The 25,080-nt window shown below is 46.1% G+C and overlaps 1 protein-coding gene across 1 annotated transcript in view; it reads left to right on the top strand.

Annotated features, from left to right (window-relative positions):
• The first annotated feature begins 5,952 nt into the window (after window positions 1-5,952).
• The window catches only part of LOC118356653 (BCL-6 corepressor-like), a 114,758-nt gene continuing 95,630 nt past the window's right edge, over window positions 5,953-25,080 (top strand). Inside the window, 1 exon segment of the mRNA XM_035725946.1 lies at window positions 5,953-6,690. Coding sequence (XP_035581839.1) covers window positions 5,953-6,690 — 738 coding nt within the window.

The following is a 25,080-nucleotide window of genomic DNA, read 5'->3' as shown; positions in this document are numbered from 1 at the left end:
AAGGGCATCCCCTGTCCTCGTGGGATACTGTTCCTCCTCACCTAGAGACTCAGGAGCCTCCGGCTCATGGTCCAGTGCCATTCCCAAGTATGGCCATGTGGCTGTGGAAGGCCACGCGGTGGTCGGGAACACGGAGGGAAGTGGGGGTTTCTCGGCACAGGAGCAAGTTGGGACAAGGGAGCCCAGTGGTTTCGGAGCCAGCACTGGCTCTTGCGGTGGCAGCTCCTGCTGCTTCTCGTCCTGCTCGGCTCATGCCACCTCCTCCTCTTCCGCCGCCATGACCTCCACCACCGCCATGATATCCTCCACCACGATGACCAACTCCTCCCCCGGGCCAGACTCGCCTCTGCGCTGCCAGGCCTCACCCTACTGCACAGCCTGTGCCTCCATCCCCCGTAACCTAGGGTCTTTGGCACCCCGCCTAGACTCAGGCGCTTGCATCCCCATCGACCCCCACCTCTTCATGACCCTCTGCTCAGACTAAAGTCATCCAGGATCCAGGGGCAGCCCGGAGTTCCCCGGACCCAGCCTCATTCTCCATTTAGACATGGAGCAGAGCCTCGGCAACAAGCCACGGGCTCGGCCTAGGGAATGAGGTGGAGGTGTGAGCACGTGGCTTCCACAAGCACCTGCCAGGTGCAGATTTAGTGCCCAGACCTTGAGGCAGGCAGCTATCGGATGCCGCGTGGCTGCTGGATTCTGGCACACACTGGTTTGGTGCCAGGTGGCTTCCGGATCACGGGGGTATCGGCTCCCGGGACGTGGCCTTGGCTGGATGGAACCCTGTGGTCAAGCTCAGGATGCTGACAGGACCCTGAGACCACCTAGTGGCAGGGCGGTGATCGAGGCCGTAGCCTGCCCAGCCCCTCGCCCCAGCGGGAGCCAGACTGCCAGCCAGGGAGCCCGACCGTGTGCCCCCTCCTGTGTGGCCTTGGCCTCCCAGCCACACTGAACACCCCTCGCACACCCACTCCCACGTCGCAACCCCAACCCCACACACGTTGCCGGCGCGATCTGTTCCCGTGGCTCCATCGGGCACGCCGTTCACAGGGTATTTGTCCCGCCAATGAGAAGCTGTCCCTCGACCTTTCCGAATAGATTCTTGTAAGATTCAGGACATTGTGTGCACCAAGTGGAAGCCTGGTCGAGTGTGCGTGGAAATGTTCAGTCCAGGCCCTGGAGTATGAATAGTGTGATTCCAGGAGACAGAGGCCCCGAAGCCGTTTGCCTGCTCGGGGGAAATGTGCGGCTACACTTTGTCCCAGCGCATGCCCTTTGCTGGTCAGGAGCAGAGCCACGAAGAGTGCTCTGTCCATCGGTCCGCCTGTCCTTTCCTCATGCTCTGGTCTCCGTCCTCCTCTCTGACTTTCACTTCCAGCGATCTTTCTCTGACCGCTCTGGCCACACGGCTGCTGGAACCTAAAGACTTCCGGAAGAAAGATGCAGATGCATCACTGAGCAGCTCCTTCCCCAGGAATTAAAAGCCCTCTCCCCCTTTGGGACTGGCAACCAGGCTGGTGAGCCTCGAAAAGGTGCCAAGCTGGGTGCCCACACAAACCCACGCTCACACAGTCACACAGACACGCAGTGTATTTGGCATGGAGGATAGAGGATCGCCTCCCTTTCCCGGAGCCTAGAGCACACGCAATGTGGACCAAGATGCCCCACCCTGAAGAGGAAGACTGGGTGAATCCTGTGGAGAGGGCAGCAGGTGGATGCTGTCCGCTGGCTCGGTGACCTCAGTGCCCACTCTTTGGAAGGCCAAGCGACAAGGAGCTGAGGACGGCACCCAGGCGACAGGCAGCACGAACGCCTTTACCAGCAGGATGGAGCGTCCTGTGTTGCATGCTGCCAAAGGCACGAATGCCCAAGAAGTGGTTCCTGGCTCATCTGACCTGGAGAGGAGAATGTATCCACTCTCGACTCCCCCACTGTGGGCCAGCCAGTTGAGACCGTGAGCGAAACATCAATCTGGGCTATCACGTCCCCAAAGCCGGCCCACAAATGTGGTGAGAGAATCCCCAAGTGTGGTTTCGAGTCAGCAAAGTAGGCTTGGTGCCGTTGGTCTGGCGCCAATGTCAGCCACTCTATCCAGGCATCACCGACAAACAGGTGATGTCTGCATGGGTTTGTGTCTGTGTGCTTGCATGTGGCTGGCCATCGTCTTTTCCTTGTGTCTAGCCTGGACGTCTGGGTGTGTGTCGTGTGTGTGTATGCCTAAGCTCATGTGTTGTTGCGTGTCTCTGTGTGTTTCCAGTCACTGAGTGTTTCCGTCTCAGTCGGGGGAAGTGTGCACATATTACCCGGGATAGTTCCCGGCTGGGTCTCCACGCGTTTTCCCCAGAGTGGATTTCATATTCGCCCCGATGGTCTTGGACCGTGGTTACCATCTTTCGCCCTTCCTGTGGATGCTGTCCATGTCCACTCCCACGCCCGGGTGACATTCATGCAATGACAGACCTCTGGCTTTGTCCTTGCTGGGGATGGGAGCTGAGAGGGGCCACACGACAAGAGGAGTGTGGCCCTGGATGTAGCCTGAAAGCCGTAGCTCTTTCCCACATCTGGGACAATCCGTGTAAGCAGCGCAGATGGGTCGTGCGCCTCACACCCCCTGCCAACTCCCACCTGTCCCTCCTTGCCTTGGCCCCTGTGCGTCTGTGCTGTGACAGGGGAGACAGACCCCTGAAGATCCATGGAATTCATTCGAGACCTGTGTGTCCAGAGGGACGTGGCTGCACTCGGGCACTGGCCCCATTCTCTATAATCGGCAGAGCTGGAAATCACACTGTTCTCTCCTTTGCTACTCGGGGACTACACACACACTAATAGACACATGTGTGCACATGCAAACGCTTAGGCCCACGACACACGCATATGTTCTCCACACAGGGTCATGTGCCGGTGGCCACACCCTCTCCCAATAACACGTGAATGGAAACACATGGAGACACGAAACACACAGACAAGCTCATCCATACACACACCCACGACACACACCCACACACCCGGGCTCGACACACAGGAAAGTTGGCCACATGCACGCACGCAGACCCAAACACATGCAGACAGGCACCGCTCGCTCTCTAACTCACTCAGGTGTGTGCACACACATACACACGCACAATCTGCGGCCAACAGATATGCATGTCGGCTGCACACGTCCCCTCCCATGCACACCTGTGCATGCACACACACAGATCACATAACAAACAAACACATGCGTCCTGCACACAGGCATGTGCACTTGGCCATGCAAACACACACAGCTGAGCTCGCAAACACACCCATAACACTCACACAAGGTCTATGGCACAGCCACACACGCTTGCCCTGGCACTAACACAAACACCCCCCTCCACCCAAGAACTCACGCAGACACATGCGCAAAAAATACACACGGTCTTAGGCACACAGGCATACACAACTGTCCCTCACCCACACACACGCAAACTACCTGCCCTCTGGATACCCACAGGGAACAGAAAGACATGGTCTGCATCACACAGGAGCGCAAACTGAGCCACACGAACACACACACACATGTGCTCATGCAAACACGAACACACGCAGCCCACACAAACTCCCTGGCTTACAGGCATGTGTGGTGAGATTCCCAACACACACACACACTTTTGCATGTGTAATCCCACACCCGCAACATACAAAAACCTTCCCCAGTACAGAAGAATACATGAATGGCCCCCAAAACATACACACACACACACACACACACACACACACACACACACACAACACACACACATACTGCACAGGAACACTCAAGGAACTCACATGGACCTCACTACACAGGTATTCACCACGGGTCCTGCACTGACCGACATGCACATGCACACAAGCTCATGCAAAAACACATACATGCAATGCACACAGAGCCACACTTGTTTTCGGCACACAGGTGTGCACACATCACCACCCAAATACACACACACATGCTAATGCAACAAACACACACACCAAGCACGCACACTGCCTCCTAGAGAGAGGCATAAGCAGGTGGCTACAGAAGTGCACACACAGCCCCCTAACACACACAAAAAAAATACTGAAAGCCCTGCAAGCACACAAACACACAACAGACCCCCTTGTGCATGTATACACACATACACTCAAACCCGACACGGAATTTCTCTGACACATGTCCATACATACGTAGCCCCACATAAGTCACACACCCAGGTGTGCCTGAAAACACACACACAACATAGACCCATGGCCTAGCACACACAGCCAGGCAGATTTTTGTTCCCAGTGCACGCACATTCACGTGCACTGGGAAACACCCACACCGCGCAACAAACAGTGTCACCGCACACAGGCTCTCATACTTGGCTGCAAAACACAGACCACCGTGCATGGGCAAAGACACACTCAGGAAACACACACCCAACACATAGGATCTCCAGTGCACAGGCATGCACACTTGACAGGAACACACACCGACGTGCACAAGAAACACACACAAACACACACACAACACTTAGAAGCACACACTGTCAACAACAGACAGGCAGGCACACATGGCGACACACAGACACACAAATGCACACAGGCAAACATGCACACACATGAAATAGAAACACACACGGTGCCCTCACACAGGTATGTGCACTTGGCCGCACACGTGTGCACACACACAAACACACCCATCCATGTGCAAACACACACTCAGGGAAATCCCGCCAACTCACATGGTCTGTGGCACACAAGCATGCACACTTGGCCACACACGCCAACACATACATGGGCATGCAACCACGCAACACATAAACACCCAGGGTCCCCCACAATGGCACACACATGTAGCCTCACAAACACACACACCCGTGCACATCAAAAACATCCTCCCATTACGCACAAGACACATGGTCTCAGGTCCACAGGCATGCACTCTTTCCACACTCACACGTGCACATGCAAACTCACACACACCACACAAACATGATCCCTGGCAGAGAGGCATGCTCAGGTGGCCGCGCGCACAAGCACACACACACACACACACACGAACACACGTGCACACTAACACAGCCAAATGCAGAACTCCCTCACACAAAGTCCACTCCAAAGTGCCACAATGACTTCCACCTCTCACACCTGCCTTCCCTCACACATCATTCGAACTGTCCCCAGTGGGCGGGTTTTGTGGCACAGGATGACGAGAGTCCGCAGGGACCATTTGGGATGGCCTCCTCCTTCGTCCACCTGGGATACGTGGGTTTTGCGGTACTCTTGACCGGACGCATGCATGAGACCGCATCACAGTAGCGTGGGGCCCGCTTCCAGGAGCAAGGGTAATGGGCCAAGCTCCCTAAGTGGTGTCAACGCGCCTGAACCGGGAGCCACCTGACCACGAGGGCCCCACTCACCAGGACCCTACCACACCTGTGTGCCCTACGCTGAAGAATAAGGCACCAATGAACAGAGGTCTGCCTTTTCCGCCCACCTCCTAGAGCCTGCCTTGGGTGTCCTCATGCCATGCCCTACCCTGCCCTGCCCTCATGCTGAACATCACTGCCACACAGGCAATCCCACATGTTGGAGGTTGGAGGGTCCCACCAGGCAGACTGCCTCCTCGCCATGTCCTGGCTCCAAGGACAAACCCAAGCACAGTCACAAAGCCCTTCTTAACTTATGTCTCCTTTCCCGTCACTTCAAATATGTGCTGGATACTCCCAGAGCTGTCAGTGGTGATCCTTTCCCCCATTTCTGTCTTCTGCAGGCAAACACCAACATAGACTCGTCCACTCATCTCTCACTGTGGTGAACTCCTCCTCAACTTCTTGTGGTTGGTCAGACTCTGATGCTCTGCGGTTTCCATGTCCACACACCTGCCGTGCCCCAGACGCACACACACACACGCACACACACACACACAAACAAACATGTTAGGAATTTGTGAAATTGCTTAATGCAAAGGACAGCTGAAGTGGGATGAGTGTGTCCTCTGTTGTCGGGGGATCCCTCTTCCTCAACAACCAGAGACTCAGGAGCCTCCAGCCCACGGCCCAGTACCATTCCAAAGAATGGCCATGTGGCTGTGGGGAGACACGGGGTGGTCGGGATCACGTAGGGAAGTGGCCGATTCTCGGCACAGAGGCGGATTGGACAAGGGAGCCCGGCTGTCGCGGTTACCAGCACTGGCTCTTCCAGCGGCAGCTCCTGCAGCTTCTCGTACTGCTCGGTTCACGCCACCTCCTCATCTTCTGCCACCAAGACCTACACCACCGCCATGATATCCTCCACCACGACGACCAACTCCTCCCCCAGAGTGGACTCGCTGCTGCGCTGCCGGGCCTCACCCTCCTGCACAGATTTGCCACCATCCCCCCTAAAATAGGGCCTTTGGCTCGCGCGTCTCGCCTCAGGTGCCTGCCTCCCCATCGGCCCCCACCTCCTCACGACCCTCTCCGTGGACTAAAGTGGTCCAGGATTCTGGGGCGGCCCAGGGTTCCCCAGACCATGCCTCGCTCTCTATTTGGACGGGGACCCGAGCCTCGGCACCGAGCCGCGGTCTCTGCAGAGGGAATGAGCTGGAGGTGTGAGCACGCGGGTTCGGCAAGCAGCCGGCAGGTGGAAATTTGGCGCCCAGGCCTTGAGGCGGGCTCCTATCAGAGGCCGCCTGCCTGCGGGATGCATGTACACAATGGTTTGTCGCCAGGTCGCTTCTGGGTGACGGGGGCATGGGCTCCCGGGACGTGGCCTTGGCTGGATGGAACCCCATGGCCAAGCTCAGGATGCTGAGCGGACCCCGGGACCAATCAGTGGCAAGGAGGTGGTTGTGGCCATAACCGGCCCCACCCCTTGCCCAAGCGGGAGCCAGCCAGCCAGCCAGGGAGCCCGACCGTGCACCCCCTCTAGGTGGCCTCGGCCTTCCAGCCACACCAAACACCTCTCACACACCCACTCCCATGCCGCAACCCCACCCCCAACCACAACGCGGGCGCGAACTGTTCCCATGGCCCCGGTGGTTGCACCATCTGCCTGGTATTTGTACCGCCAATGGGAAGCTGTCCCTCGCCCTTCTAGAATAGACTCCTGTAAGACTCAGGACACTGTGTGTACCACCGGGAAGGCTGGCTGGGTGTGCGTGGAAATGTTCAGCCCAGGCCCTGGAGTATGAATAGTGTGATTCCGGGAGACAGAGGCCCCGAAGCCGTCTTCCTCCTAGGGGAAAATGTGCGGCTACAGTTTGTCCCAGTGTGTGCCATTTTGGTGGTGAGGTGCTGAGTGACAAAGAGTGCTCGGGTCATTGGTCTTCCTGTCCTTTCCTCATGCTCTCCTCATCCTCCTACTCTAACCACAGGGAACAGAAACACACAGTCTGCTTCACACAGAAATGCACACTGCTCCGCACCAACACACACACACACACTTGCTCACGCAAATACTCACCCATGCACTCCACACAAAGTCACTGGCTCACTGGCATATGCGCTCACATTCCCAACGCACACACACACTTTTGCACGTATAGTCCAACACCCACAACATACACAAACCTTCTCCAGTACAGAAGAATACACAATTGGCCCCGGAAACACACACACACACACACACACACAAACACACACACACAAACACGGCCCCTACTGCACACAGACACTCAAGGAACACACACGGTTGTCAGTACACAGTCATACACCGCTGGACCCGCACCCACAGACACGCACACACACACAAGCTAATGTCAACACATATACATGCAATGCACACACACTCACACGTGTTTTTGGACACAAGTTTGCACAAATAATCACCCAAATACACACGCACGTGCTAAGACAACAGACACCCACCAAGCATGCACACAGTCTACAAAATTGAGATATGAGCAGGTGGCGACAGATGTGTGCACACATCGCCCCCACTACACCCACACACACAATCACACAAAGGCCTGCAAACACAGACACACAACAGACACCCTTGCGCATGCAAGCACACCTACACTCAACACTCACACGAAAGTTATCTGGCACACGTCCATACATATGTAGTCCCGCAGAAAGTCACACACTGAGGTGCACTTGAAAACACACACACATGACATACACCCATGGACTAGCACACACAGCCATGCAGATTTCTGCTCACATGCACACACAGGTTCACGTGCACTGGGAAACACACACATCATGCAACATACACACGGTCCCCACACACAGGCGTGCACACTTGGCTGCAAAAACACAGACCACCATGCACAGGCAAAGACACACTCAGGAAATACAAACCCAACACAAATGATCTCCAGTGCACAAGCATGCACACTTTACATGGACAGACACTGACAAGCACAAGAAACACAAACACAAACACATACTCACACAACACTCGGAAGCACACACTGTCACCTGCACACAGGCACGCACACATGGCCACACACACACACACACACACACACACACACACACACACGTAAAGACGCACACACATGAAATAGAAACACACATGGTGCCCACACACAGGTATGTGCAGTTGGCCGTGCACGCGCACACACACACACAAGCCCATCCATGTGCAAGCGCACACTCAGGTAACTCCTGCCAACTCACATGTGGCACCCAATCATGCACATTTGGCCACACACACCAACACATACGTGGGCATGCAAACACGCAACACATAAACACCCAGGGTCCCCACACAGTTGCACACACACGTGGCCTCGCAAACACAACACCCGTGCTCCTACAAACACACCCTCCCGATACACACATGGTCTTCGGTCCACAGGTGTGCACACTTGCCACACACACACGTGCACATGCAAACTCACACAAACCGCACAAATACACACGATCCCCTGGACAGAGGCATGCTCAGGTGGCCACACGTGGAAGCACACACACACGCACGCACACACACACACAGCTGAACACAGACCTCCTTCACACAGCCCGCTCAAAAAGCCGCAGTGCCATCCACCACTCACACGTGCCTACCCTCACACATCCATGGATCTCTCCCCTGTGGGTGGGTTTTGTGGCGTGGGATGTCTTGGGTCTGCAGGGACTGTGAGGGACGGCCTCCTCCTTAGTCATGCATGGACACATGGGTTTCACGATGCTCTTGACCAGGCGCATGCATGAGACCGCATCGCAGCAGTGCAGGGAATGCTTCCAGGAGCAAGGGTACAGGGCCAAGCTCCCTAAGCGGTGTCAATGCGACGGGACCAGGAGCCACCAAGCCATGAGGGTCCCACTTGCCAGGACGCTTCCCCACCTGTGTGCCCTGCCCTGAAGAATAAGGCACCCATGAACAGAGCTCTGCATTTTCCCGTGCTCCTCCTAGACTCAGACTAGGATGTCATCGCCATGCCCTGCCCCCTGGCCTGCGCCCAAGCTGAACATCACCGCCACTAATACAGTCCCACACTTCGCGAGTGGAGGGCCCATCAGGCAGACTGCCTCCTCGCCATGTCCTGGCTCTAAGGACAAAGCCACACACAGACGCAAAGCGCTTCTTAACTTATTCATGTCTCTCTCCCCATCCTTTCAGATACATGCTGGAACTCTCCAGAGCTGGAGAAAGGTGATCCTTTCCCCCATTTCTGTCCTGTGAAGGCAAAGCACCACGTAGCCTCGTCCACACAGCTCTCACAGTGGTGAAAGCCTCCTTGACTACTTGTGGTTGGTCAGACTCTGATGCTCTGCACTGTCCTCGTCCACACAGCTGCCATGCCTCTGGACCACACAACACACACACACCAACACACACACGTGGGTGGTCTGCATTCGGCTGTGTGCGTGTGCGTGCGTGCATGTGTGTACGTGCACATGCGGCCACCCGAGCGTGCCTCTATACTGGGGATCGTGTGTGTTTGTGCAGTGTGTGTGAGTTTGCATGTGCACATGTGTGTGTGGCAAGAGTGCATGCCTGTGGACTGGAGACCATGTGTCTTTTGTGTGTATCGGGAGGGTGTGTTGGCAGGTGCACTGGTGTGTGTTTGTGAGGCCACGTGTGTCTGCCTCTGTGTCGGGGCCCTGGGTGTTTATGTGTTGCGTGTTTGCATGCTCACATATGTGTGGGTGTGTGTGGCCAAGTGTGCATGCTTGTGTGCCACAGACCTTGTGAGTTGGCGGGTGTTCCCTGAGTGTGTGTTTGCACATGGATGGGCATGTGTGTGTGCGCGCGTGTGCGGCCAATTGCACATAGCTGTGTCTGGGCACAGTGTTTGTTTATATTTAATGTGTGTGTGTGTTTGCATGTGTGCGTATGTGTGCATGTGTTTGGCCATGTTAGCGTACCTGTGTGCCGGTGATAGTGTGTGTTTCCCAGGGTTGTGTGAGTGTGTTTGTGTACGTTTCTTGTGTACGTTAGTGTGTGTTCCTGTTAAGGCCATGCCTGGGCACTGGAGATCATATGCGTTTGGTTTGTGTTTCCTGAGTGGTTCTTTGCCTGCGCACAGTGGACTGTGTTTATGGCCAAGTTGAATGCCTGTGTACGGGGACCGTGCGTGTGTTGCGTGGTCTGTAGGTTTCCCAGGGCATATGAATGTGTGCAGGCATGCTAGCAGAAATCTGCCTGGCTGTGTGTGCTAGTCCATATGGGTATGGAGTGTGTGTATTTTCAGGCGCACTGGGGTGTGTGACTTTCTGCGGGACTTTGTATGTATGGACGTGTGCCAGGGACCTTCCATGTGAGAGTTGAGTGTGTGTGTGCTTGCATGCACAAGGGTGTCTGTTGTGTGTCTGTTTGCAGGCCTTTGGCTGATTGTGTGTGTGTGCGTGAGCACTTCTGTAGCCACCTGTTCATGCATCTGTGTTGGAGATTGTGTGTGTCGTTTGTGTGTGTGTGTGTGTGTTGCATTAGCATGTGTGTATTTGGGTGGTCATGTGTGCAGACCTGTGCACCGAAAACACGCGTGGCTGTGTGTGCGTTGCATATATGTGTGTTGGCATGAGTCATGGGTGTGTGCGTGTGTGTCTGTGGGTGCAGGACCAGTGGTGAATGTCTGTGTACTGAAGACCGTGTGCGTTCCTTGAGTCTCTGTGTGTTGTACGAGCCGTGTGTGTGTGTGTGTGTGTGTGTGTGTGTGTGTGTGTGTGTATGTGTTTTTCTGGGGCCAATTGTATATTCTTCTGTATTGGAGAAGGTTTGTGTATGTTGTGTGTGTGGGATTGCATGTGCAAAAGTGTGTGTGTGTGTGTTGGGTAGCTCTGCACACATGCCTGTGAGCCAGAGACTTTGTGTGGGCTGCATGTGTGCATGTTTGCATTAGCACGTGCATGTCTGTGTGTTGGTGTGGCTCATTGTGCGTTCCTGTGTGATGCAGACCGTGTGTTTCTGTTCCCTAGGGGTATCCTGAGGCCAGGTGTGTGTGTGTGTGTGTGTGTGTGTCTGGGTGAGGGCCAGTTGTTTATGCATGTGTGCCTAAGACCGTGTGTATTTGTTGTGCCTGTGTCTGCGGGAGTTCTTGGGAGGAGGGGGTTGTGTGTGTTCGTGCCCGGCCAAGTGTGTATGGCTGTGCCAGAGACCTTGTGTGAGTGTTGTGCATGTGTTTGCGAGTGCAGCTGTGTGTGTTTGCATGGGCAAGTGCGCATGCATTTGTGCAGGACGCGCGTGTTTGTGTTATGTGATCTGAGTCTGTGTGCATGCACTGGTGTCCGTGTAAGTGGGTGTGTGCAGCCACATGCATGCCTGTGGGCCTCAGATTGTGTTTGTGTGTGTGTGCACATGCTTGTGTGTGAGAGAGAGAGAGCGGAGCCTGTCAGCATAGGTTTGTGTCTGCGTGCATGCGTGCGGCCATCTTCTTTCCCATGTGCCGAGCCCAAGTGTGTGGGTGTGTGTCATGTGTGTGTGTTTGCATGAGACCGTGTGTGTGTTGTGTGTCTCTGTGTGTTTCCAGCCATGTGTGTGAGTTTGTGTGTCCACCAGCTCATGCTTGTGTAGAACATATGTGTGTGTGTTGTGTGTCTAAGCATTTGCATGTGCACACGTGTGTAGGAGGGTGTGTGTAGGCCCCAGGCAGCAAAGGAGAGGGACTGCGGAATTTCCAGCTCAGCCGAAGATGGAGAAAGGGGCAAGAGGCCGAGGGCAGCCACGTCCCTCCGGATACACAGGCCTCGTGTGTATTCCGTGGTTATTCAGGGGTCTGTCTCCCCTCTCGATGCACAGATGCACAGAGGCGAAGGCACGGAGGATGCAGTGAGATTTGGCAGGCGGGTGTGAGGCACACCACCCATCTATGCTGCTTGCACAGATGGTCCCAGGTGTGGGAAATAGTTAGGGGTTTCAGTCTCCTTCCCGGGCTGCACACCTCTTGTCGTTGACCCTTCTCACCTTCCCTCCCCGGCAAGGACAATGCCAGTGTCTGTCGTTGTACAAATGTCACTCGGGAGTGCCAGTGGACTTGGACAGCATCCACATGAAGGGCGAACAGATGGAAACCACGGTCCAAGACCGTGGGGCGCATATGAAATCCACTCTGGGGGAAACGCGTGGAGACCTGGGAGGGGACTAAGCCTGGATATATATGCATGCTTCCCCCGACTGAGACAGAAGGAGGGGGGCGTGCAAGGAGCCCCTGCTTGTCGGTGATGCCTGGATAGACTGGCTTTCCTTGGTGCCAGACCAACAGCCCCAAGCCTACTTTGCTGGCTTGAAACCACTCTTGGGCATTCTCTCACCACATTTGTGGGCCAGCTCTGGGGATGTGATGGCCCGGCTTGATGTTCCTCTCACAGTCTCACCTGACTGGCCCTAAGCAGGGAAGTCGATAGTGGATCCATTCTCCTCTGCAGGCCAGATGACCCGGGAACCTCTTCCTGGAGCATTTGTGCTGTTGGCAGAATATAACACAAGACATTCCGTCTCTGGTGGTGAAGGCGTTCGTGCTGCCTGTCACCTGGGTGCCGTGTTCAGCTCCTTGCTGCCTAGCCTTCCAAAGAGTGAGCACCGAGGTCACCGAGCCAGTGGATTGTAATCACCTGCCGCCCACTCCACAGTGTTTGCCCAGACTTCCTCTTCAGGGAGGGGCATCTGGGTACCATTTGCTGTATACCTCCAGGAAAAGCATATGTTTTCTGTCATCCATTTTGACTTAGTTGATTTATTTGTTCAAAAAAATGTTTTTTCTTTGCAATGTCCCATCTTTACAGCTAACTGTATTTATGATTTCTTCATTTACTGCGACTCCTTTATTTTTTTTAATTTTAATTTCAATTGCAGTTAATTTAATATATCATGCCATATTACTTGTCTGTGTCTATAATCATTTTTCAGTTTCAAACAAGTACTTTGTCTCTATATAGCTGCTTTATGCTTAATTCCTATTATATTTTTATTCCAAGCCACCATCTCATGTTGTTAAGACATTTTTAATTACCAGGATTCTATTTCTTGCTTGTGGTTTGCTTTTTTCCCCTTTGTTAACTGGTTAGTTACATGAGGAAAATCCAAAGGAAAACTCCTGCTTTCATGTTTATTTTTATATAATTAAGGGTTTTATGTACATTGTGTATTAATTTTTTATGTTTTACTAACTACTTCAAGCTTTATAATTGTCTTTATTCTCTTTAACAACTGAAATAGAATAAGTTTAGGCATATATGTTTTTGAAAGAACACATGAGCGCTCTGAAGTTTTATGAGGTGTGATTATGTATTTGTCAATTTTTCAATGTGATTTATTGTTTTATATTATCTTATTAACTATTATCACAAGTCATGGTGGAGGTTTTAAATTTTTGAAATTTTAATTGTTAAAATCTTTTTTTTTTTTTACAATGTTAAAAGACTGTCATTTTAATGGATAGAATTGATGCTTTTCTAAGGAATAACTGCAGAGAAGTTAGGGTCTTAATTCAACTGTTTTGTTTTAATTGGAAGTTCTGATCTCTTATTTTTTTATCACAGTGTGACCAGATTGGTACTGGTCATTATAACCACTGGTTTACAATAGACTCTGCATTACAGGAATCATTAATGATGAAAGTGGTAGTGTTGTCTGTTTACGAAGACTAGATGACTTCTGGCTTTTCAACCCAAGGCATGAGTGCCTGGTTTAGGGGATGACCTGTTTTTGCTGATGTGGAAAATATCCAGGAATAGTGTGGGCTGACAATGGTAGCAAGTGCCTTTAGACTGGTAAAGCCTATCTGTCTCCAGGTGCCATTTCCAGACACTGGTCTGCACATAACAGCACTGCCAGGAGCCACAGGTTCCTGTGAAAGCAATGGTAGAATTTTGATTAAAGTCACTGTCTTAAATTCTTACTTATTATTAGATTTTGTTAGTTGGAAAAGAGAAAAAGTATTCAGAAAATAAAGAGGTCTCAAATAGCTAGCAGCCAATCAATATAATTACCAAATAGATTCTTCTCATACTAAACTACTGATAATGCCATTGACATTAGTCCATAAAGATGGCATTTATAAAGGCAAATTAAGATTTCAGATATGATGAAATTTAGGAGCCATGGATTAGAATATACAGAATTATATGAAATTCCTAATTTCTATGGACACCACCAAAACAGCTTTTCAGTGTGGATAGTTAAGAATAACAAGTGTCAGATAAACCAGAGATTAATAGCATACTTTTTGGAGGAAGTTTGTTCTGTAAGTAATTTTGTTTTTTCCCACTGAACAAAAAACCAATTTCTTATATTTATAACTTACTGATTGCATGGTCTACATTTTTATATGTACAAAAATTTATAGTTTTATGAATTAGAATTAAAAAAAGAAAAGGAAGTGTTTACCACATTCGTATCAGAGCCTTTCTACTGAGTAATGAAGCAGATAATAGAACTGCCAATGTCAGGGTAGAGGTGGGCACAGCCTGAAGCGCCCATCACCTGCATCTGTAACATTTCTGGATTCTCATCAGTTTCTCCTAGAAAAACAGGTATAAAATAAGAAGTCCAAGCGATATAGCCTGCATTGTAACACTAACTAATGAGATGCTATCATGATCACTTTAAATTATCTCTTAAGTTTTAATGCCAAAAAAATTCATTTATTTTGTTATCACCATCTTCCTGCACATATTTATCCATTCTAATAATTTTTCCTCACTTTTTAAATGCCATTCCAAATAATTTACAATTTGATTTTCATTTGTAAAATATATTTCAAGTCATATCTAACTTCATTTTCTTAAGTATAAGTAAAAACAATGACCTATGTTTTTCATTATTATAAAGTTAGCACATTTAGGAAGCAGTCCATGTCTACTTTATTTACTAAATTTGACTGTACACAGAAAGATCTACCTTGTATCCTTTTGCACATTTGAAATCTTATGTAGTCATTATCAAAACTATCATTTTATAAAACCAAAACAAATCCCAGAGAATATCTCTGATTTTGATCAAAAATTTAAAATTAATATGGAGACAATATTGGTTAGAATTCTTACCTGAATTTTAACATCCAACAAATGGATCCCCCATCTCACATATTTTAGAACCACTGTCCTAATAAGCAAATTAACTACTGACCTGGTTTGAGAACTCTTGGCCCAGAAAGCCAGCATTCTGAGCTTTTGAGTTTCTTCAGATGTCCCAGTGGTCCTAGGAGCTGAATGGGAGTCTGGACCTCTTGAAGGAGCAGCAGTGCTAGATCATTTCTTGCTTCCCCACTCACCAACTGAAATCTCTCATGCAGTAGAATGTTAGACATCTTAACAACTCTCAGAGGTGCTCCAAGGTGCTTCAGGCCTAGTGTCTTCAGGATTCCTAAGTGTGTAGTTAGAGACTAACTAGAATATATTCACTAGGATATATGAGCCCTTAACAGCCATCAGTATTAGGCTTTCAAATGTATTCCGTTAGCTATGATGTATAAAGTGCCTACTTTACCTGTAGGGAAATCAGAACCCTATGAAAATACAAAATTCATACACAGTGGAATTAGAGAGGTATTAACTAAAGGAAATATCAATAAAACACACTGAGACAAATTTCTTGCTTTGCCTGATGCAAAGATTCTATAGAGATAAGAGATAATGTTCAGACATAATATGAAGTGAATTAATCCAAAGAAGACTTCAACAAACTAATTTGAAAATACTGTGCACAGTGTATTATATGATGCAGGATGCAAACTTACATATTCCTGACACAGTGGGCAGCAGTGAGAACCCAAGAGCTGCTAACAAGGGAACCACTGCAAAATTGACAGCCATAGCTGATGATCATGGCTTGCCAAGGCATGGCATATCATAGAGAAATTCAATCTGCTAAAGCTGAGAATAAAAGTAAATTCAGTAGAATCGTCATCTGTAGCCCATCTTTAAAGATCTTCATCCTTCCTAGCCCTTCTAAACTTATCACTATTACTAAAATTGACTTGCAAACACACAGTCTGTATTGTTACATATATGCTATTTCCCTCAAAGGAATGATTGCCTTATTGTTATGTTTCCAGATCCATCATTTCTTTATGGCCCAGTTCAATTACCTTTCATTTGTCAAACTATTGGGAACTATTATAGGTCTCTTCCCAAGGTGAATTCTTTTTCAGCTGTTAGCTTGCTTAGTTAGGAGTCATTAACATAGCAAGCAATAAAAAAAGAAGCAAAATTTTATTTGACAATTTATTGGAGAAATAAATTTAAAAATTTAAGTGGAACAGAAGGAACTGAGCTTTTTTTAAAGAGTTTATTTTATTTATTTATTTGAGAGAGAGAGAGAAACAGCATGAGAGGAGAGAAGGTCAGAGGGAGAAGCAGACTCCCTGCTGAGCCGGGAGCCCGATGTGGGACTCGATCCCAGGACTCCAGGACTGTGACCTGAGCCGAAGGCAGTTGCCCAACCAACTGAGTCACCCAGGTGCCCAGGAACTGAGCTTAATTACTTTACAAAATTCAGTGACACTTAGGAGGGGATGATGGTGGTACAGCAGGAAGACCCTATAGTCACCCCATGCAATGAACACAACTATATAACTATCAAATTATCTGAAATGCAACATAATTTGATCTGAAGCCTGAGAGAACAAGTTATACAGCTAAAGAGACAGAAGCAGCCATATCAAAGAAGGCAGGAAGTGTGGAGATGTTGTTTGGGAGAGAAATGGCTCATGTCCACTGCAGTGGGTAGGGAGCAATATATAGAAGAAGGGTGACAGACAGACTAGCACACATAGCAGTGCACAAGGATAACACACCCCATAGGAATTAGCTTGGAAAGTGAAAGGGGCTGAATTTCATAGTTTTAAAGGTCAGTAGGCTTGGCTCTGGGAGAGCCCAGAGGCATTGAGGCTGCTCCTAGAGAAAAGACAGGTAAACAGCCTGGGAACATACAGTGTGGAAACGGCAATCTGAAGAGCACCTGGGTCACACAGCAGAGAGGCTTCAGTTCAGAGAATGCCCCAGAGGCAGTGTTCATAGACAGACCTTCTCCAGGAAAAAAGGATCTAGAAGGTACCATTTACGTCCCCTGCCCCTCAGAATAAACACAGGGCCACCTGTGGTAACCAGTGCAGCATGGTTGCTTGCTACACAACTTTTTTTACACCAAGTTCCAACCCTTTGTGCTATGGCAAGGCTGCCCTTCTCAGTCAAATTTGCCTCAGTCTCAGTGTGGTGGATTTTTCACCATGGTGGGCTTCCCCATAAGCCTAGTACAAATTCCTGCCTACGTCACATCTCCCAACCTGAGAGTTTTGTGAAGCCTTGGGTCCAGAGGTAGTGGTAACACATCTCATTTCACAAGCAGTCCAGAGCATACCTAGTTAAAACCAACCACATTCGGGCCAGAGACTAAACACTGCCCAGAGCAGGTGAAGAGAGCCACGGTAAAAGACTGGCTGAAATGATAAAGTGGCCAGAATGAAACAAAAGAACAAAGGCAGAACACACTGGAAGCATGCCTGGAAGTGGCAGCATTTGGGGACCAGTAACACGATACAGCAGGTCACTACAGGACCTCTTCTTCCTAAGGCCACTAGTGTCTGAAGAAGAATTGTAGCTAACCTCCTTAACACAGAGAAATAGGCATGGAGACTTAGACAAAATAAAAAGATGGAGAAATCTCTCTTAAATGAAAGAACAAGATAAGGCCAAGGCCAGATGTCTAAGCAAAACTGATATAAGTGGCATGCATGATAGAGGATTCAAAATAATGGTATTAAGGATACTCACTGGATTGAGAAAAGACTGGAAGGCATCAGTGAGACTACTAACACAAAAAATAACATAGGAGATAAAGGGCTTAATAAATGAAATGAAAAACATTCATGATGGCATGAAGAATAGAAGAAATACAGGAACAAATTAGTGATCTAGAAGACAGAATAATGGAAAGTAATCAAGCTGAACAAAAGAGAGAAGAGAGAAGTACACAAAATGAGAATAAACTCAGTGACTCCATCAAATGTAATAACATTCATTTTATAGGAGCCAAGAAGTAGAGAGAAAAGGGGGCACAGAATTTATTTAAAGAGAGAGTAATTGAAATGCCCCTAATCTGGAGAAGGAAACATATCCAGATCCAAGAAGCACAGAAACCCCTCCACAAAATCAACAAAAGTAGATCCACCCCACGATATACTGTAACTAAACTAGCAAAATACAGTGACAAGACAAAATTTTGAAAGCAGCAAAACAAGACAGTGACATACAAGGAAAAATGCATAAGGTTAAGAGTAGATTTTCAGCAGGAAGGAGTGGCATGATATTTTCAAAGTGCTAAATGCAGAAAATCTGCAGCCAAGAATACTCTATCTAGCAAGACTATCCTTCAGAACAGAAGGAAAGATAGAGTTTTCCAGGCAAAAGTCAACTAAAGGAGTTGGTGACCAGTAAACCAGTTCTGCAAGAAATATTAAAAGGGGACTCTTCGAGTGGAAACAGGAGACCAAAAGTTACAGTATGAAGGTAGGAAACATATGAGGAGTAAAAATTAACACTTCTATAAAATGTCATGCAAGGAACTCAGAAAATAAAAGGATTTAAAATATGACAGCATATGGGGACTGGGTGGCTCATTTGGTTAAGCCCCTTGATTTTGGCCTGGTTTATGATCTCAGGGTTTTGAGTTTGAGCCCAAGTCCAGCTCCATGTTGGGCATAGAGTCTGTTTAAGATTCTCTCTCTCCCTTTGCCCCGTCCCTCCCCTCCCCTCTTGCTCATGCTTTCACAAAATTAAACAAATAGATAAATAAATAGATAGATAAATAACAGCAGATATTAAAATGAGAGGAGGAAAGGAGGAAAGAATGGTTTCAAGCTTAAATGACCATAAACTTAATATAGACTGCTATATGTAGAAGATATTATATACAAACCTAATGGTAACTACAAATCAAAGACACTGATAAATATGGAAAGAATAAAGAAAAAATAACCAGATATATCACGAAAGAAAATCAGCAAACCATTAAAGGAAGACAACTACTTATCAAAGAAAATCTTTATAAACAACGACAAAACAAATACATTGATATGTATTTATCAGTAATTATGTTGAATGTAAATGGACTGAATATTCCAATCAGAAGACAAAGAGTGACACAATGGATGAGTCCATCCATGGGGAAGACCCATCTGTATGCTGTCTATAATAGACTCATTTGAGACCTAAAGACACCTGCAGATTAAAATGAGGGGATGGAAAAACATTTATCATGCAAAAGGCTATAAAAAGAAAGCTGGAGTGGCAATACTTTTATTGTACAAACTAGACTTTAGATTTTTTTAAAAATTTTTTATTTGACAGAGAGACAGAGAGCACAAGCAGGGAGAGTGGCAGACAGAGGCAGAGGGAGAAGAAGGCTCCCCATGGAGCAGGGGGAGCCCAATGTGGGACTCCATCCCAGGACCCCGGATACCAGGATCATGACCTGAGCCGAAGGCAGTCACCCAGCCAACTGAGCCACCCAGGCACCCCAAAATAAACTTTAAAACAAAGACTATTAAAAGAGACAAAGAAGGGCACTACATAATCATAAAGGGGACAATCCAACAAGGAGATCTAAAACTTGTAAATATTTATACACCCAACATGGGAGCACCCAAATACATAAAGCAGTTAATAACATTAAGGAACTCATTGGTAATAATACAATAATAGTAGGGGACTTTAACACCACACTTACATCAATGGACAGATCATCCAAACAGAAAATCAACAAGGAAACAGGGCTTTAAATGACATAATGGACCAGATAAACTTAACAAATATAATCATGACATTCCAACCTAAAAGAGCAAAGGACACATTTTTTCAAGTGCACATGGGTCATTCCCCAGACTAGATCACATGTAAGGCCACAAAACAGGCCTCAAGAAATTCAAGATGGAAGTCATACCATGCATCTTTTCTGACCACAATGCTATAAAATGAGAAGTCAACCACAAGAAAAAAAATCTGGAAAGACCACAAATACATGGAAGTTAAACTAAATATAAATAATGAATGAGTGAACCAGAAAATCAGAGAAGGAATAAAAAAGTACATGGAAACAAATGAAAATGAAAACACAACAGTCCAAAACTGTTGAGTTTCATCAAAAGCGGTCCTAAGACGGAAGTACACAGCAATACATGCCTAGTTCAACAAGCAAGAAAAGTCTCAAATAACCTCACCTTACACCTAAACGAGCTAGCGAAAGAACAATAAACAAAGCCTAAAACCAGGAGAAGGAAGGAAATTATAAACATGAAAGCAGAAATAAATGATATAGATACAGAAACTAAAAACAACAATGATAGAATGGATCAATGAAACCAAGAGCTGGTTCTCTGAAAAATACTAATAAAATTGATAAGCCTCCAGGCAGATTTATCAAGAAGAAAGGAGGGACTAAAATAAATAAAATTACAAATGAGAGAGAAATAACAACCAACACCACAAAAATACAAACAGATATACAAATAATTATTAAAAATATGAGAAACTATATGCCAACAAACTGGACAACCTGGGAGAAATTGGTAAATTCCTAGAAACAGGAAGAAACAGAAAATTTGAAAAGATTGATTACCAACATATAAATTGAATCGTAATAATAATGATAAAAAAAACCTCCCAACAAACAAAAGTCCAGGACGAGATGGCTCCCCAGATAAATTCTACCAAGCATTCAGAGTTAATACCTATTCTTCTCAAACTATTCCAAAAAACAGAAAAGGAAGGATCACTTCCAAATCCATTCTATGAGGAGAGAATTACTCTAAAATCAAAACCAGAGAAATACTCCACTAAAAAACACAATAGGCCAATATCTGATGAACACGGATGGAAAAATTCCTGATAACATACTAGCAAATCAAATAGAACAATACATTAAATAAGTCATTCACCCACTCAAATGGGATTTATTCCTGAGTTGTGGGTGGTTCAATTATCACAAATCAATGTGATATACCATCAATAAAAGGATAAAACCATATGATTATTTCAAGAGACACAGAAAAACATTTGAGAAAATACAATATCCATTGATGATAAAAATCCTCAACAAGGTAGATTTAGAAGGAACATACTGCAACATAAGAAAGGCCATATATGAAAACCCCAGGTAACATCAACCACAATGGCAAAAAACAGAGCTCTTTCCCTATTTAGGAAAAAAAAAAAGGACGTCCACTCTCACTACTGTTATTAATCATAGTATTAGAAGTCCTAGCCTCGGCAATCAGAGAAGCACTAGAATAAAAGGCATCCAGTCAGAAAGAAAGAAGCAAAACTTTCACTACCTGCAGATGACGTGACACTACATACAGAAAACTGACAAGACTCCAACAAAAATTCAGGTAGAGCTGATAAAGTCAAGTCGCAGGATACAAAATCAATGTGCAGAAATCTCTTACATTTCCATACACCAATTAATGAGCAGCAAAAAGAGAAATTAAGAAAGCAATCCCATTTACAATTTTACCAAAAACAATAAGATATCTAGGAATAAATCTAACCAGAGGGTTGAAAGACCTGTACTCTGAACTGTAAAACACGGATGGAAGAATTTGTAGAGGACACAAAAAATGATGAACATCCCACAGTCATGCACTAGAAGAAAACTTACTGTGAAAATGTCTCTAACCCACAGCAATCTACAAATTTAATGTAATCCTATCAAAACACCACCAGGGCTTTTCACAGAGCTAGAACAATCCAAAAATTTGTTTGGAACCACAGAAGAACTTTGTTTTTAAATCATTTTACATATATATTTTTATTATTATGTTCAGTTAGTGAACATATACAGAAGAACTTTAATTGTCAAAGCAATGTTGAAAAAGAAAAGCTAAGCTGGAAGCAGTACATCTAGTCTTCAAGTTATATTACAAAGCTCTAGTGATCAAAAGAGTATGGTACTGGTACGGAATATACAGATACATAACACACAAAAATAGATCAATGTAACAGAATAGAAAATCCAGAAATAAAACACACAATTTTATGGTCAACTAATCTTTGAGAAAGCATAAAAGAATATCCAATAGGAAAAAGACAGTCTCTTCAACAAATGGTGTTGGGAAAACTGGAGAGCCACATGCAGAAGAATGAAACTGGACCACTTTCTTAGAGCGTACCTGAAAATAAACTCAAAATGGATTAAATGTGAAAGCTGAAACCATTAAAATCCTAGAAGAGAGCACAGATAATAACTTCTCTTGACATTAGCCACAGCAACTTCTTACTAGACACATCTCCTGAGGCAAAGGAAACAAAAGCAAAATTTAACTATTGGGACTTCATCAGGATAAAAAGCTTCTGTACAGAAAACGAAACAATCAACAAAACTAAAAGGCAGCCTGCAGAATGGGGAAAGATATTTGTAAACAATATATCTGATAAAAGGCTAGTATCGAAAATATAAAAAGCATTTGTTAAACTCAACACCCAAAAGCCAAAAACCCAGTTAAGAAATGGTCAGAAGATATGAACAGATATTTCTGCAAAGAAGACATCCAAATGGCCAACAGACACATGAAAAGATGCTCAACATCACTCATCAGCAAGGAACTACAAATCAAAACCACCATGAGATATCACCCCACACTAGTCAGAATGGATAAAATTAAAAAAAAGAAGAAGAAACAACAGATGTTGACAAGGATGCAGAGAGGATCCCTCCTGCACTGTTGGTGGGAATGAGAACTGGTGCAGCCACTCTGGAGAACAGTATGGAGGTTCCTCAAGACATTAAAAGTAAAACTGCCCTATGACCCAGCAATTGCAGTACCAGGTATTGACCCTCAGAATAAAAAATACTGATTCAGAGGGGTACATGCTCCCTGATGTTTATAGTAGCAATGTCCACAATAGCCAAGATATGGAAGCAGCCCATCGACAGATGAATGGATAAAGAAATGTGGTACATATATACAATGGAATATTACTCAGTCATCAGAAAGGAATGAAATCTTGCCATTTGCAATGACAAGGATGGAACTAGAAGGTATTATTCTAAGCAAAATATGTCATTCAGAGAAAGACAAATACTATATAATTCACTCACATTTGAAATTAAAAAAAAAAAAAACTAAAAACAAAAGAAATGAGCAAAGGGGAAAAAAAAAAAAGAGGCAAACCAAGAAACAGACTGTTAATTCTAGAGAACAAACTGATGGTTACCAAGGGGAACTAGGTGGAAGATGGGTGAAACATGTGATGGGAATGAAGCAATACACTTATTGTGATGAGCACATGGTGTTGTATGGAAGTGCAGAATCACTATATTGTACACCTGAAAGTAATATTACCATGTATGCTAACTGGAATTTAAATAACAAGTTTAAAAAATTAAACCTTAGTGTGATGTGCAGTTGTTACTTTAAATATGATTTTCAGGTTTGCCACTTAGGAAAGTGAAGTTTAGAGTTTGTCATAAAAGTTTTGAGTTGAAGTAGTACATATATATATAAATTGAAATATGGTAGAGATAAGAAGATAAGAAGTTCTTTGCTCAGATATTTCAAAGTCCTTATCACTTTGACAATTAAAACAGTGTAATTCCCTGGATAGTCTAGATTGTCTTCACCTATTCTCTTCCCTTACTCTTTTTATACATCTTATCTCTACCATTGTTTCAATTTATATATGTATTAACTACTATTACTTCAACTCAAAACTTTTGTGACAAACTCTAAACTTCACTTTCCTAAGTGCAAACCTGAAAATCATAAAGTAACAACTGCACATCACACTAAGGTTTAATTTTTTAAAGTTGTTATTTATATTCCAGTTAGCATACATGATAATATTACTTTCAGGTGTACGATATAGCGATTCTACACTTCCATACAACACCATGTGCTCATCACAAATGCTTTAGAGGGTATAAAACCTAGTTTGTCTGATATAAGGATTGCCACCCCAGCTTTCTTTTGGTGTCCATTAGCATGGTAAATGGTTTTCCACCCCCTCACTTTCAATGTGGGGGTGTCTTTGGGTCTAAAATGAGTCTCTTGCAGACAGCATATTGATGGGTCTTGTTTTTTAATCCAATCTGATAGCCTGTGTCTTTTGATTGGCGCATTTAGCCCATTTACATTCAGGGTAACTGTTGAAAGGTATGAATTTAGTGCCATTGTATTGCCTGTAAGGTGACTGTTACTGTATGTTGTCTGTGTTCCTTTCTGATCTTTGCTGCTTTTAGGCTCTCTCTTTGCTTAGAGGACCCCTCTCAATATTTCTTGGAGCGCTGGTTTCATGTTTGCAAATTCCTTTAGTTTTTGTTTGTTCTGGAAGCTTTTTATCTCTCCTTCTATTTTCAATGACAGCCTAGCTCGATATAGTATTCTTGGCTGCATATTTTTCTCTTTTAGTGCTCTGAAGATATCTTGCCAGTCCTTCCTGGCCTGCCAGGTCTCTGTGGATAGGTCTGTTGCCAATCTAATATTTTTACCATTGTAGGTTACATATGTCTTCTCCCGAGCTGCTTTCAGGATTTTTCTTTGTCTCTGAGACTCGTAAGTTTTACTATTAGATGTCGGGGTGTTGACCTATTATTATTGATTTTGAGAGGGGTTCTCTGTGCCTCCTGGATTTTGATGCCTGTCTCCTTCCTCACATTAGGGAAGTTCTCTGCTATTATTTGCTCCAATATACCTTCTGCCCCTCTCTCTCTTTCTTCTTCTTCTGGGATCCCAAATATTCTAAT

The sequence above is a fragment of the Zalophus californianus genome, chromosome Y (genome assembly GCF_009762305.2).
Source record: "Zalophus californianus isolate mZalCal1 chromosome Y, mZalCal1.pri.v2, whole genome shotgun sequence".
In the NCBI taxonomy this organism is placed as follows: Eukaryota; Metazoa; Chordata; class Mammalia; order Carnivora; family Otariidae; genus Zalophus; species Zalophus californianus.
Note: the sequence above shows the minus strand (reverse complement) of the source record. Positions and strands in the feature narration are given on the sequence as shown.